Source organism: Toxotes jaculatrix, chromosome 2 (genome assembly GCF_017976425.1).
Source record: "Toxotes jaculatrix isolate fToxJac2 chromosome 2, fToxJac2.pri, whole genome shotgun sequence".
Taxonomy (NCBI): Eukaryota; Metazoa; Chordata; class Actinopteri; family Toxotidae; genus Toxotes; species Toxotes jaculatrix.
This window is the reverse complement of record NC_054395.1, coordinates 14,969,681-14,984,765: the sequence shown is the minus strand read 5'-3', so window position 1 is coordinate 14,984,765 and position 15,085 is coordinate 14,969,681. Positions and strand designations below refer to the sequence as shown.

At 40.5% G+C, this 15,085-nt stretch overlaps 1 protein-coding gene across 1 annotated transcript in view; it reads left to right on the top strand.

Annotated features, from left to right (window-relative positions):
- The first annotated feature begins 8,575 nt into the window (after positions 1-8,575).
- casz1 (castor zinc finger 1) overlaps positions 8,576-15,085 on the top strand; it is a 77,361-nt gene continuing 70,851 nt past the window's right edge. Inside the window, exon 1 of the mRNA XM_041063858.1 lies at positions 8,576-9,037. Coding sequence (XP_040919792.1) covers positions 8,989-9,037 — 49 coding nt within the window. The 5' untranslated portion in view covers positions 8,576-8,988. The remainder of the gene's footprint in view (positions 9,038-15,085) is intronic.

Here is a 15,085-nt window from a genome sequence, read left to right as displayed (position 1 = left end):
CAGGTTATACAAAGCTAGCCAGTGGTGCTCAGGACTAATACAAAAAATGTAGATATTCAGAAGGGGTGCAGTCACTATTTGGGCGCATCTTTTAGCACATTCACCTGAGTTTTTATTGATCAAAATAGAATGATGTGATTGAGTGAGAATGCAGGTCAAAAAATAGGTCAAGGTCAGTCAACAGCACAAAGCCTAATCCTGTCCATCTTTTGTATTCCATCAAGCGTCACTGGTATTCCACTGGGAACTTCTGTGCCCTCAGCATATGGAAACTAAGGGCCCTTAGTTCAATTATACAAGCCCACTGAGCTTCAGAATATTGACATATCTCGGTATTCTGAAAATGTCATGGATAATGATCAACCAGTTTGCTAGAAAATGCTTTCATAGAAATCTGGAGGCAAGATGTGGAGCGCATTGGATTTGTGGACTGTAGCTGTAAGGTCAGGATTTACCTCCTTAAACGTAGGTTTGATATGCATGAAAGCTGCCACACGTGGTATTCACAAAAATAATGCTTATAAAATTGTGAATCAGGTGTTAGGTTTGCAAAGATTTACATAACTGATCTAGTTATGCTCAGCAATCATCCAGTAATTTCCATTATCACTGGCTGGTTGCACAGACGCAGACTTTGCATATATATCAAACAAATTGTAAATCTTCAGAAATATATTTCAGTTCCTTGGTCACACAGAACTGTCTAATTATTGACTGTCGTAAGGAGGAGAAAGTTGCTATATATTCTGAGTTAATTGAGACTTTTCAAACTCAAAAAATATGGCTGACCACAAAACAGCTTCAAGCAGCTCAACTGCTCTGACAGAAAATTTGTGCCCACTGGAGGAATCTAACAGTTAGACTTATATCTGCTTAACTATGCTGTCAAACATGGTGTTAGATGTGTAGTTAGGGGATCCACAAAGCACATAGCCATACTAGAACTGTAGGTAGAGATTTTTTACCCAGTTATGTCTTTGATGCAAAGAGCCTGCGGCTGAGTTTGTTTGTTTGTTTTTGTTTTTTTTCCTGTTACCGTAAGTGCCATTTGTCCCATGTCCTGACTTTGGGCTTTCCATGTTGCATCCTTTCTCTAATATCGAATGATTATTAACATGCTGCAAGGGTCTGAGGAGAAGTAAAAAACACAATAGATGGAAAGCAATATGTGTAAAGAAAATTTCCAGAACTTTCAAACTTCACATCTAACAAAAAATGGCATATGTTTTTCTTCTGCTTTGTATGTTGATAGCTGTCTCTCTGTCTTTATGTTTGAATTCTGCCTTGCTCTATTCAGCAACAGCTTCACTCAGAATCTTAATTGATCTAATCTGGTTACTGCTTGCTATTTTCAACAGTTCCATTAGAAAACTCTCATCCTCCCCCACCCTCTCTCCCTTCACCTCCCACACTCTCTACCCCCCATCTGCCCTGACCTACATGGTAGTCACATGGCCCCGGCTCCCTGGCTTGGCATTTTATGGAAAATCTGCAGGAGATAAAGCCACAGGGTTTAAAGTGTTATCCCTGCCTGTCCTTTGAGAAGGGCTAAACACTGAATGAGGTGTTATTGCATCAATGCTGTTGGACACACACAGGCAGCAAAGAGGATATCTTGCTTCTGTCTCCTCTCTCTCCCTCTGTCTTTCTCCCTCTCCCTCCTCAGTTTGATTGGATTTAGTAGAGTGTCACCACTGTGACTTTGGGGGATTTCTCTTTCCCTGTCACTGTCTTCTGCATGCTTGCTTGGGTTATTTACTTAACTTGTCCAGAAAATGGACTGTGATCTGCAGCTTACTGCCAAAGCGAGGGAGAGACAAGTGCCTCATGCTAGTTAAGATATGCCAGACAGGCACCTAGACGCTTGCTTGCCTGCTCTGGATTGCTTACTCCCTTGCTGGTGCTGAGGGCTTAGTTTTGCACTGTGACCGAGTCCCCTTCACACTGTTGTCTGCCTGTAAATTTTCTGCTGCCCTTGCTATTCAGCCAATTACAGCAAAAGAGCTTTAGCGATTTTTTTTTCTTCCTGGTGTATATTTATATATTTATTTAACAAGCGAATGACAAGCATTGCTGAAGGTTAAAAAAATGCTGAATTTCATAGTGCATATAATGTCAATTTTTTTCTATAGCAGGACTAATCAATAGAAGTCAGCTTTATCTTGAGCAGAACAAATACAAATAGACACACACTAGAAGCCGATACAGCTTCCTCGCCTGTTGCATTTCTATTCAATGACAGAAACAACCTTTGTGCTTAACATTAACATGTCTGTAAGAGATACTGTTAGGGTAAGAAAGTAAGTAATGAACGCCAAAAGAAAACAAGTCACCACCCTGAGCCCACCCTTAAAGTCATTGAATGTTATAGAAAGACCGTCCTAAAAAAGTGGTTTTTTCAATGTTGTTTAAAACAGTCAAAGGTCTCAGCTGATCAAATGGGAAGGGGAAGATTGTTGCAAAGTCTGGGTGCCGGGGAAGCAAAAGCGCAGTCGTCTTTTGTGTAAGTAGAGGCACATAAGTTCAGTGTGTTTTGCAGGTCTTACGCTTTGTCCCTCTGCACCTATTGTAGGTTTTATGCTGTCAGCGTCTTCCCTGTCCTTTTGACATTAATCTGCTTCGCCCCATACTGTCAACCTTAGTACTCGTAGCTATATATTCAAGAAATGGTTTAGAAGTACACAGCCTTAAACCCATCTACACAATAATGAGGTTTACTGTATTTCAGTGCATGTGCCATATGGTCTTCTGAGGCACTTTTTCTGAGTTGTCTTTTTGTACGATGTGGTACAAAATGTGTTTCACCTGATGTCAGTGAAAGAGCAAAGAATGACTGTCAATACAATGTCAAATGTAAAGCAGAGCCACAAAGCAGTTTAGGAATGCATCCAAAGTGCTCTGCCATGTTGCATTCTGGTGCTAAAATGACCAGAGCAAATATCTTCCCAAAACACTGGATAAGATAAGGCAGGCCTGATAGCTTTGCATCACTGTGGCAATTGGTTGTAGTCACACTGAAACTATACTTGACAGGGCGAAGTGCAGGCTTACAACAGTCCCACTGCAACCAAAAAAAGAACATCACATAGGTTTTATTGTTCTATCTCTCATAAAAACAAAACCAGAAGTTACACAAGTGATAATTGTGCATAAAAGAAGTGACACCACAAAATGCACAGTGTTCCAAAACAAGAGAGCAGAAGAATAAAGGGCTCTTTCCACCAGTGTAAAATCAGCCACGCCTAGCAGTGGGAACGGAAAGAAAAACTGCTTAATGTGACAAAATAAAGACAGAAACACTCCAAGGGAAAGTTAGAATTAGGATCCTGAAAGATTTATGCCTCCATTTTATTTATAATTTGTTTTCTTTTCCTTATTGGAATTGAGTTGGAACTGAATATTTGATGAACACAGCCTAGAAGTAAGGATGTTATGTCAGCAAGGAAACAAAAAGTAAAGAGAAACAACCAAGAAATGTATTTTGCAAAGTTTGCGCTTTGGAATAAACTAATATGCCTCTGCTTTCACAAGTGGCTTGTTAATTGAATGTGGGGGGGGAGTTTGCTATCTGCAGGTTGTGTTGAGCCCTAGCGAGGCTAGCGTGCGCCTTTCCGTATGCACTGCGCTGAGTGCTGGGTACTCTCCGTGCACAGAACACCATCTGCATTTTGCTGTTAACGCGCCTTCACATCCAAGGGAGGATTAGGAGAAAATCCCCAGGTTTTTTTCAACCAGTTGACAAATATCAGATTTGTCTCTAAAAAATTAGCTCCATCTATATCTCCCACCATATGACACACAAAAAAGATTATCTTTAATACCCAGCCAGCTTGGGTGTGGAAAAAGCAGATTAAAGTTTCAGTTTGGTCATATTTACCCAGCCACTTCAAGTACGAGACTGCCTGCATTACACAGTAGACAGACCTCTTCACAAAGAGTCCTCCCCCCACATGTACACCCACACCCACCCCCAAGCCTTTACCTTCCAGAAACAAGATGTCTGCCTTGAAACAATTAGACATCATACTTAAATAATTCATCATTTCCCAGTCAGTCTTTCTCTTCTACGTGTCCTTTAAACAGACAGAGTGAGCTGCCAAAGGGGCTAAAGTGAATAACAGCAGCAGGTGCCTTTTCAGATGGAGCTTTGTAGTCTGCAGAGGGTGCTGAGCTGTTATTTTAGTGGCCCACTGGTGAGGAGCAGGGGGTGGCTGGGAAATGGACCTGGTGGCTGACCTGAGACCCCAGAGCTGTCCTATTAGCAGCGCGCTCTCAACTAAACGTTACCAGCTGTAATTCCTGGCTTCAACTGTTCACCCACACCTCAGCTGAAACAGAGCCGCAGTACAACAATACAAAATGCACCCACAGTCACCTGTGAAGTTAAAGAAGCCAAAAACATTGCCTGGATCCCTGTTTAACAGTTTAAAAACCTTTCTTCCTGTGAATAAACTCCTTTGACCCTGATGGAGGTCATTTGTGTCGGCAGTGACAGATTGTAAGACTGGACATGCATGATTATTACACATCAGCATGCATCAGAGGGATTTAAGCATACGTGTAAGATGCTCCTTAAGCCTCTGCTAAGTCAGTATGTTCTTCCTGACCATTTCATTATCAAATGCATAATCATCATCTGCCGTGGACAGAACTGAAGGCCTAAGGCTCTACCTGGTGTCCTGGATGTTGACTTCCTTGCTTCCGCTCAAGACCACTGCCCCACCCAGAGGTTGCTTTATGAACACAGGAGCCCCATAAATGAAATTAAGGTGTCAATTAGTCAATTACAGCATAATAACTCTGAGGGCAGACATTTAGAGACAGAGAGAACCTCAGCTAAGTTCATTTCCTCCGGCCCAGGAGCCTAGCGCTTGGCACACGTCACTCCCCACCCAGACTCGCTGAATAAGGGCCCCAGTGCTCTCCCTAATGTTATTTTCCCCTGGATATCTTTTTTGATCAACAATTTCCTTTCATGGGTTTGTTTTTCAGATGCAGGGGATGCACTTTTTCTCTCCCCAATTTGGCTAGGGAGAATTTTATAATTTAGTAATTAAAATCTTTGTTAGGCTTTAGAAATTGCAGCTAATTGAATTTAATGGGAAGATGAATTTCAATTTTATTTGATTAGCAGGACCCCTGGCATAGGTATTTATGGAAAAAACTCTACAAAAATATGCTGTGTGGGCTAAGATGGCATAATAGAATTACAGGTAATCGGATTTCACTGTCATGAATTTCACTCTAATTTCACTATAATTTTCCATTAGATAGCTGGTTTACAAATATTTGCTCATCTGCGATGGGAAAGGCTATCTGTCTAAAATGATTACAGAGCGAGCCTTCAGAAATATGTCCCTTTTTTCCCCTCCCTTTTAAAAACCAGATTGCGAGGGATCAAAATTAGGAAGATTGCATTATGGATGTCTGCATCCGGGAGAGCAATGGGGGAGATATGATGATTACGGCCGGGGGATGAAAGCAGTGTCAAGAAAAATGTATGACTCAAAAACATAGGCCTATTCTATCTACAAAATCTCTGCTCTCAGCACACTGCCGCCAAGCAACATGCTATATCGTAATTCATGTAATATCATAAACAGTGCACGAATAAAAAAAAAAAAAAAAAAAAAAAGACACCGCAGCATTTTGGCATACAAATATACCTTATACCTCATACAAACTCCATGTTAATTGCTTTCAAGTGTGTACCTATAATGAGATTTTGACGTGTGATTTTCATAGCGCATGTATGTAGCTGCATATACAGCTCTACAACAATTATGAAAATCAAATGAGATTCTGAAGAATCATTGTCATGAGCAATGCAAATGATGATCATCAAGAAGTGGTGTATTGCCATCATCATTGCTCTGGCTATATTTGTGTGTAAGTTTAATATTCAGCTCCTTCTCTGCTTAAAAATAAATATATAATGCAATATAAACAGACGTGAGAGGGAATAATATCCCACATCACAGCCAACCTCGAATAACACTAGGGTGAACTCTTGTTGAATCCCACTTTAAAAGCCTCTGCTTCAGAATTAAGCATTTACACATTCAATTTCCTGCCAATTTAACAACAACATGACAGTGAATATCAAGAATAAACTTGATCCATTGTGTGCTGGAAAACACAAACTATTTTAATTTGTTGTGTTTTAAAGTTAGATGCAGTAGAAGTGCCTCATGCCGCTCCTCCTGTGTAACCCCCCTCCCAGCCCCACCACCACCTGTACACTCCACCAGTTAGGACAGACCTCCACCCCACGCCAACTATCACCCACTCCATCTCCTCCCATTCGCTCACTCACTCTTTGCCCCGAACTGCCAGAGACAGCAAGAGGGGTTCAAAAACACAATCTGAATCTCGGCAAAGGTCAGATTTCTCACTCGGCATGTCTCTGGGCTTTGGGCACAAAAGCCACTGAATTCACATCTTTCAACTGGGCCCTAGCTTTTGTCCTGGGGAATGGAGGACTCGGAGTGGGCCCTGCACCAGACCAGCCCCTCCTGGAGTGCACTGTCAGGGGCAGCCAAACGTCTGGCCCGGCGGCCCTTTGACTGATGTACCCCTGCCATGTCACACGCACAGCAGCGTGCACTCACACTCACACGCATACACACTCCACCTTGCCCTCAACATTCTCCCGCATGCACCATACAATACCCTCAGACCACATCAAACGAAAAGCCCCACAGCTCCTTTTGAAAAGTAATGGTTTCGCCCCCAAAGATGGCAGCTCGAGGGCCAGAGGGCTGTAATGCATGGACGACAAACCCTCCCTCCTGTGGACGTTGTTACATGAATAAAATTCACCCTGCAAACCAAAATGTTCCTCAGTACAAGTTTAGTAGTGTAGAAGTCTTTATTGGTATGTTGTAGATATATGGAACAATACATTACTCTGTTACAGACAGACAGAGGTTTTTATACTGTTTTTATTTTCAAGCACAATTAATTAAAATGTTTTTCTTTTATAAAGATTTGCTGTGTCTTATGACAGTGGTTGGTATTGAGCACTTTAAAAATGTATACATTTTTTAAATTCAGTGATGTCAGTGGTCATTAGTGATCTGTATCTCTTGTAGTGATTATATATAGTACTTAAATTCATGCTCTTGCACAATACCACAGTAAAACATTTGAGATTTAAAAGCATGTTACCACTGTGGACTGTGGAGTTTTTAACCTAAAGTTTGTTCAGCAATGATCCACATGGGTGTCAGACCTTACCAGGCCTCTCTAATCCACCAAACAAAATATGTTTGTTTGCATAGTACGTGATTGATGGTGAACGGGACTGACATTTGACAAAAGAGTTTAATCCAACACCTTTGCAACAGAAAAAAAAATGTCCAGTTGCCAAGTCAGGTCATGTACAGCAAAAACAATTAGATTTTTATCATGGCTAACAAAAACTGAAGTAGTATTTACAGTACAATGTTAGATCAAGGGTGGAACCTTTTGATAGAAACTCTTTTAAGGACATTTTCCTTTATGTGGGTTAGGAAGGAGGAGACAAAGCTGTTTTTTTTTCCATTATTAACCAGGATGAGTCATCATAATTTCAAAATCCACCAAAACCTGTTTTATGTACATACTTTGGACTTTGCTGACAGCACTCAGGAACTGAAGCCAGGACTATGTATCATTGCATTATGGTTCACAGCCATAAAGTTGTTCATTTCCTCTTTTCTATAAAACTGCTGTGGAAAACAGGAATATCCAGTGACCTTTCAAAGTTTAGACCTTTTTGTTATTTTGCGTCACATTGTAAATTCCACATTCTTGACACAGAGCCATGTTTACAGTATATGGGCAATATGTACAAATGGTCCAGAGGCACTTTGCATGCCACTGCGGAAGAAACTGCCAGGCAAATAAGGGGTTTGTCTTATAAAGTATTCATTGTCACCTGGTAACGGCTGTCGTTTATCATTTCACCCGAAATTACAATGAAAACTGATAGCTTATCAGAGGGAGGGAAGGAGAAAGAGTGTGCTCTGAGGGAGAGAGGCAAAGAAAGTATATTACAAGGCACTGAAATAGAGAAGATCCCTGTTTTGTGAGAGAAGTGAAAGAGGTATTTGCTTCAAGCTAAAGTGTCAAATATTTTAAAAACACTTGATTGAGGACAAACATGTCTATTGTATCGAGTTTGAAATGTCCTTAATATAATTGCGTCCCTTTAATGTATGACATTCACTGATGAATTAATAGTTGGGCTGTCTCCTTAAATATCCTTTCACTCACTGTAGTTGTACTTTATATAAAACAATAATAAAATGTCTGTTTTAAAAGCAGCTTTTACAGGCAGTCACACTGTTTGACTTAAATAATTCGTCTAAAAGCTTCAAATACTTGCCCAATAAAAGTATATCTTTTAATAAACGTGTAATCTTTTCCTCCCCAAAACCTTTTTTTTTCAAAGGGATGTGCTACCCTCATTTGAATAGAGGCAGTGGAGGCTCCACCCCAAGAGAGTTGAAAGGCTAGAAGACCACAAAGATGGAAAAGGCCAGCCCACTGAGGGAGGGAGAAAAAAAACTGCTCCGGTTCCTCTGCCATAATTTCCTATCAGCCTATTCAGACAACATCACCAACAGCTTGGTCTGTGCATGTGTGTGTGTGTATGGGAGCAAAGCAGAGAGTGAGAGAGAGGCAGCGCACGAGAGGCAGAGGGAGAGAGAGAGCGACACAGACAGAGAGAGAGAGAGCGAGCGGGGAAGGGGGAGGCTACATTTTCTTTCACCTACCCCCCGTCAAACCACAGGAAGGAGGGGCCAGACCCTAAGCTGCCAATCAAATCCACTCGTGGCAGCCGGCATTATCTCAGCAACAAACTATTGACAGATTACATGTCAAGGAGTTTAGTGCATGATTGAAGGAAGCCTTTTTTTTTTAATCTAGTTACTTTTCCGCTTTATTTTCCCCTCCACCAACCAACATTCGAATGACTTTCTAACAGAGTTGAGTAATATTATGAAAGTTACATGTCTGAGAGGATTTAACTTCGACTTCCCTGAATATGGTGAGTACTCTTCTTCTTTTTCTGTCTTTGCTAGGTATGTTTTATTAGCTGACAGTTTAAGGTGTGCCTTTATCTCTGACTAAATATACAGAGAGGGGAAGTTGTTCATGATTAAACTATGTGCCAGTGCGTATGTATACCCAAGTGTTGCGACACCCTTATTTATAGCTCTTTGACAGTGCCCAAAGGTGACTGCAATATCAAATATGATTGCCCATTTCTCTAGCACACGACTCATGACGCTGTGTTACACGCAGCACACATGTGAAGAAAGTTCACAAAGCCAGTTTCATTTTCTCTTGTCAGAGTGTATTTCTCTTCTAGGACATGAGACCAACACAACTCCCTGTCAGGCTTTTTTTTTTTTTTTTTTTTTTTCACCCGTGTATTCCTGCTTGTTTAGTGCCTTCATTTAATTACATGTTTTTGAAAAAGCCAGCATTTCGTACTGTAGAAATACAGGTATCGGTTTTACCCACAGAGGCAATGGCAATGCCATTAGGGTACAGTGAATGGCCTAAGGGTTTGTTGCCAAGGGGACAAAGCAAACAAACTGTTGTGTTGCTTATGTTGTCACACACATGTAAAGGGGAACAGGAGCAGTGCTAACACCTTTCCAGGTACTCCTAATTACTGTACATACATTGTCGGTGTGTGTGTTACATTAACATATAAACATGCTCAGAAATCAAATGCATTACATGTTAGGAGAAATTCTAGCAAAAAAAAAAAAAAAAAAAGGCAATACTTCTTTAAAATGTTTATTTAAAATTGTCAGTGATCAGCATTTTTCCGCAAATGCGGATATGGGGCTGATTGTTTTAAATTTTATTTGACCTGTAACTGTCAGGTTAACAACAGTCATTCTGTGCGTACTTTTGGGAGGATAAACTTGTCCCGTTGTAACTGGATTACACCTCATACTTATGAGCGTCACTCTCCTCAGCACTTTTCTTATAAGAAGGGTTTTGTGTGTGTTTCAAATGAACTCATTTTTTTACGGTCACATTTAGTTCTTTCTGTTTCGTGTGTGCTCTCTGTATGCGTGTGTTTTGTGTTTGCATGCACTGAGTGGTGTCTTCCCTTTATACGTGTGTATGTATCACTAGTCCCTGTGTATTTCATTATTTGCTCCATGCATAAATATAACTACTCAATAACTAAACTGTAACTTTTTAGATACATTATGGGTTCCCTTTGACTATGATAAATGTTGTTTGCCCTATTTTTGAAACTCTTTATTTTGTACTCCTGTAGTGTATAAATATTTAGTAAACATTGTGGGTATATTTGAGTAGGCTGTTATTTGTAATATGGTGTCAGAGTGTTTTAATTTGCAGAAAGGATGCTCAAAAAATATTTATTTACAGTATTATTCTATATTATTGAATTTTCATATTTTTATTAAAAATAAATCTGTAATTTAAGCCTCATTCAAGAGCAGGGTTTTCTATAGGCTCTTATTTTTAATACGCATATTTATCAGTTACATACTGTCTCTGTACCTTATTTCAATCCCCTTAACAATTATTTGTTTTCTCTAGATGTCTAATCTTGGCGTTCAGCACTCCTGACACTACGTAGGCTTTTCTGCTCTTTAACTTGCAAATGGCAATATTAATGAGAAATTTACAAAAAAAAAATCTAATCTAGAGAAGATGTTTCTTTTTAAACAAAACTCTGAGAGACTGTGTAGCAGATCACTATGACCACAGGGTTTCACAAACACGACAGACAGACATGAGGGCTCAGTCATTTTGTCTGGTTATTTAAGGTGTCCTGTATTACGGTTTAAAATAACAACAAACAAGTACAACTGTTATCGTGACACACCCTAATTTCAAACTTTTCGTCAGCTTGGAAAATGTTTTTCTACCCTCTTATGAGTCATAATGTTGATTGCCTTCTCCCTCACTGAGTTGTCTCATTAACCCTTTGTGGCCCTCTCCATCTTTTACGGCCTTCCACAAAACCAGAATGAAATGAGGGAGAAAAACAAGCCCAGGTCTGAAGGCCCTCAATAACCTTTTATCACAATTTAGCAATAACCTGAATCAATTTGATGTCTTAAGCAATAAAATATGCTGTTGCACTCCTATTTCTGCTGCTCCTTGGATGACAGTAAATTTACATTTTTTAATTAAACTAGCCGGAATTTTTATTAGGGGGCTGGGCTATGCTAATGGGAATGTTGTGTACAGCAGATTAACAGAGTTTTGAAATAAATTTAACAGGGAGACATTTGGAAGGAAAAAAAAATGCGAGTCATTGTCTTTAACCTCTTTCATGCCGATTTCTCCTGGGGGATCCTTGTATTCTAAGGAGCCTTGTCAGGGAAGAGTGCTTCTTAGCAACGAGGTGATTAGTATCGCCTTGTCAACCGAGGAAAAACACTCACCTTCTCAAGATTTTTTTTTTTTTTTAAATACTCTGTTCAAACGATACCAAAATAGATGATTTTTTGTTATCACTTACATATGCATTCAAATACACTGGCACAGTTTACATCACTCTCTTTGAGTTAGATTGAATTAAGTGTTGAAAAAAATGTCTCTATTCATGTTTTATTTGACTTTTTTTAAAATGTTAAAAAGTGGGAAATTCTATTTCAAAATTTTAATTTCTACTTAAAACCCAGCTCCACAGTGGATTCTGTCTTTTAATTTTCCTGCCTTAATTCATTTCCTTTTTGTCTTTAAATGTAGTTTTCCATACCGGAGCAGAACAATTTAAAAAAGTGTCAAATACAGTAGTAAATGGCAGTGTATATGTTTGTGCAGTTTTATGGTCCGCTCTCAGTATTTGATTGATGTTACGCGAGGCTGTGTGTGTTATGCCTGGTTTTAGCAGAGTGGCAGGGGGAGAGAAGGGGGAACACAGACAGCAGACAAGGGGAGGGAGGTGCGTGTGTGTGCGTGTGGGTGTGTGCGTGTGTGTGTGCGTGTGTGTCTGTTGAGGGGGGGTAGACAGAAAGAGAGGGACAGCTGAGTCCTGATTGAGCATGTGCCCAGTCATCAGACACAAGCCACCCAACACCATAATTACCTTAACCCCCGTCTTTTAATACCCAAATCACACCAACTGCCCTTTTTTTTTTTTAACGGCAGAAAGAGGAAACATCAGAGATCAAACGATCAAATAAACTCCAGATGCACGTGGGCTGCCATGCATCTTGCCGCAGTAGCCAAAGTGTTCAGGGCTACTTGATATGGGCCAGGAGCAAGGCAAGTGGCATCACCACCCCCTTTCTTCACTCTTGTGCACTCATGCAGTGGCCAGCACCTAATTAAAACCTCAAAGCTCCCCGTCACCAATCTGGAGTAATGGCCTAATTAATACTCGGTGAAGAAATATTCCAGAATGATAAACAGGTTGCACCTTGGGTCTTCATTGCCTTTATTATCTAAAATATAACAGGCGAAGTTTTTACTATCACAGATAATACATGTTTGTTAAACTGCTGTGCTAAAAGTAAAGGAAATGAATATGGTAAAATGTCCTTTTTAATTATACTATCTTAAAAGGGATGGTGATGAATTATGAATTATATCAGTAATTAGAAAAAAGAAGTTTCATCATTTCATATATTTCTGGAAAAAAAATGTTTTTTTTTCCATCTTACTTTCTCATTTGTGTTAGCGTAACCAGCCGAAAAGAAATCCTGCTTTTAATCTCACAGCTGAATATGCCGTGTCATGTATTCTTGTGTGCAGAGTCCAGAGAGAAGCTTCCAGTAACTTTTTTTTCCCTGACTCTATTTCTTAATCTTACATATGAAATTATAATTTCATGCAAAGTAAGGGAGAAGAATAATCTCTAGTCGTTGATATGCCATATAAGAGGGGAAAGGGGGAAAATGAAGAGGTAATTAGCAGAGTGGAAAACTTTGGCGCGTTTGTCTGAAAGCATGGTCTCCACTGGCCATGAATGAATTTGCATGCTTTGCTTATCGAAGCGCACTTATTAGGCCAGCTGAAAGAGAGATTAAGCCGGCACAAAATGTGGTGACTAATCCTTTTAAATGTGGCAGGGGGTCTTTAAGGTGTGAAGCAGCCCGTACTTAGGTTAGTGGGTATGGAATGTGACAGACCGCAACTTTCTTACACTGGCATGTGTATATAAGGAAGCAGCATATGCGGGGTTAACTATTTAATGACAAGGACAGTGATTGACATGGGTAATAAATTGATAGTTTATCTCCTGACCCTCTTATCTCTGGAACAAATACAGCAGGTGGGGTCAGACTGGGTTGAGATAATGACGGAAACACTTTGTGTGGTCTAACATCTGGCCCTTCATGGCTCTTCCTTCCTTCCTTTTTTTTTTTTTTGAATTAATCAATAATTCTTAGTGAGTTTAGTTAATCATAGATGTGAGGTAAAAAAACTTAAAAGATGAGAAGAGGAGGTGTTGAAACAAATCTGTCCTCTCACTTTACCACGGTTTTTTAGTGTTGAGCACATCTCTCAGTTTCATTTCTCTGTCACCTTTTCTTTGACAGGAATTCGGTGCCTGATTTACTGTCTCTGGCTTTGTTCTTGATATGAGGAAAGTTAAAAAAAAAAAAGAAAAACGAAAAGAAAACACAAACAAACAGGGAACCTCTTTTTTTGTCACCTTCACTGCGAGCGAGGAAATGTTTGCTCTGCCGAGTTACAGAGCCAATACCCCTGTCCTCGTTCCGTAATTGACTGCAAACAGGAACGTAGTGACGTTTAAACACTGCCCTCCTCTCTCTTCTGTGTCACACACACACACACACACACACACACACACACACACACACACACACACACACACACACACACACACACACACACACACACATCTTCCACACAGCCTACAACCCATCACCCCTCAACTTCAGAGCCCCCTTCTGCTGTGTGTTTTTTTTTTTTCATGTGACTTTCTATTCGCTTGGGTCAGTAGCAGGCAGCACCAGCAATAATTACTGTCTGTACATGATAAATCTGAAGACCAGCTGTTCGTTTCTGTCACTGCCAACAGAGACAGAAAGAGACGGAGAAAGATAGAGAAGAGAAGACAGAGAGAGGGAGAGAGGGGAAGAGCGCAGGAGTTTGCAGTTTGCCGGATTTCTTTTTCTTTTTTTTTTAACTTGGTAACTTGATAGGATTACATGGTTCTAGAGCCCACACCTGTTAAGAGGCTGTTAGCAGAACAGTTGGCAGTCCCATAGCCACAGCTTAGCCTTTTTCTTCTCCCTCTCTGCTGTCCATTCTGTATCCCCTTTTGGGGATTTCACCCTGCGTGTATGACTACAGTTTGTTTCTCCGGGCTCCTGCCTCAGTCAAGGGTGAGGAGGGGAGATTGCTCCTTGTGACACGCGAGCGGTGTGTTTGATGTTAGAGCGCGGATCTTACGTTTGTGTGTGTGTGTGTGTGTGTGTGTGTGTGTGTGTGTGTGTGTGTGTGTGTGTGTGTGTGTGTGTGTGAGGCTGGGTCGCCTGACATCTCTTTTTTCCCTCCCTCTCCTGAGACACGTTGTCTGCCATCGGTTGTGCTTCCCTCTCCGACCTCAGTCACTCCGGAGCCACCCCCGGAACAACGTATAGACAAGTAACAGGACAGAAAACAAATAAAGAATTCAGTTTGGTTTGTTTTTTACAAGGGTGGGGGACAGGTGTTGGCAGAGTCATAAAATGCCCAGATACAGGTTAAACCAGACGATTTAAATGATTAAGGGTTAGGTTGAGAACGTTTGTGCATATTTTAGGAGTGCCAAAGCCCTGCTGTCAATTAGAAATACTTTTGGAAGGAGTGGAGAAATGAGTAATGCATAAAATTTGTTGCTTGTTTTTTCTTGTTCGGTTATTATTAAAGTGGAAAACACTCCTAAATATTGTCTTAACGTAGCTTGTAGGGGAACCAGTGACAGTCGTCAGACCTAGAAAATCGCATTACAGTAGGTTGTTTTGTGCCTTGGTACAACGTGTCTCACTGCCTTATTTGGCATTGAGCAGCAACCCAGCTCTTCGGCTTCGTCACTTTCTATGGGCCCTCAGCACCTGTTCCCCCTATTGTGCCGGAA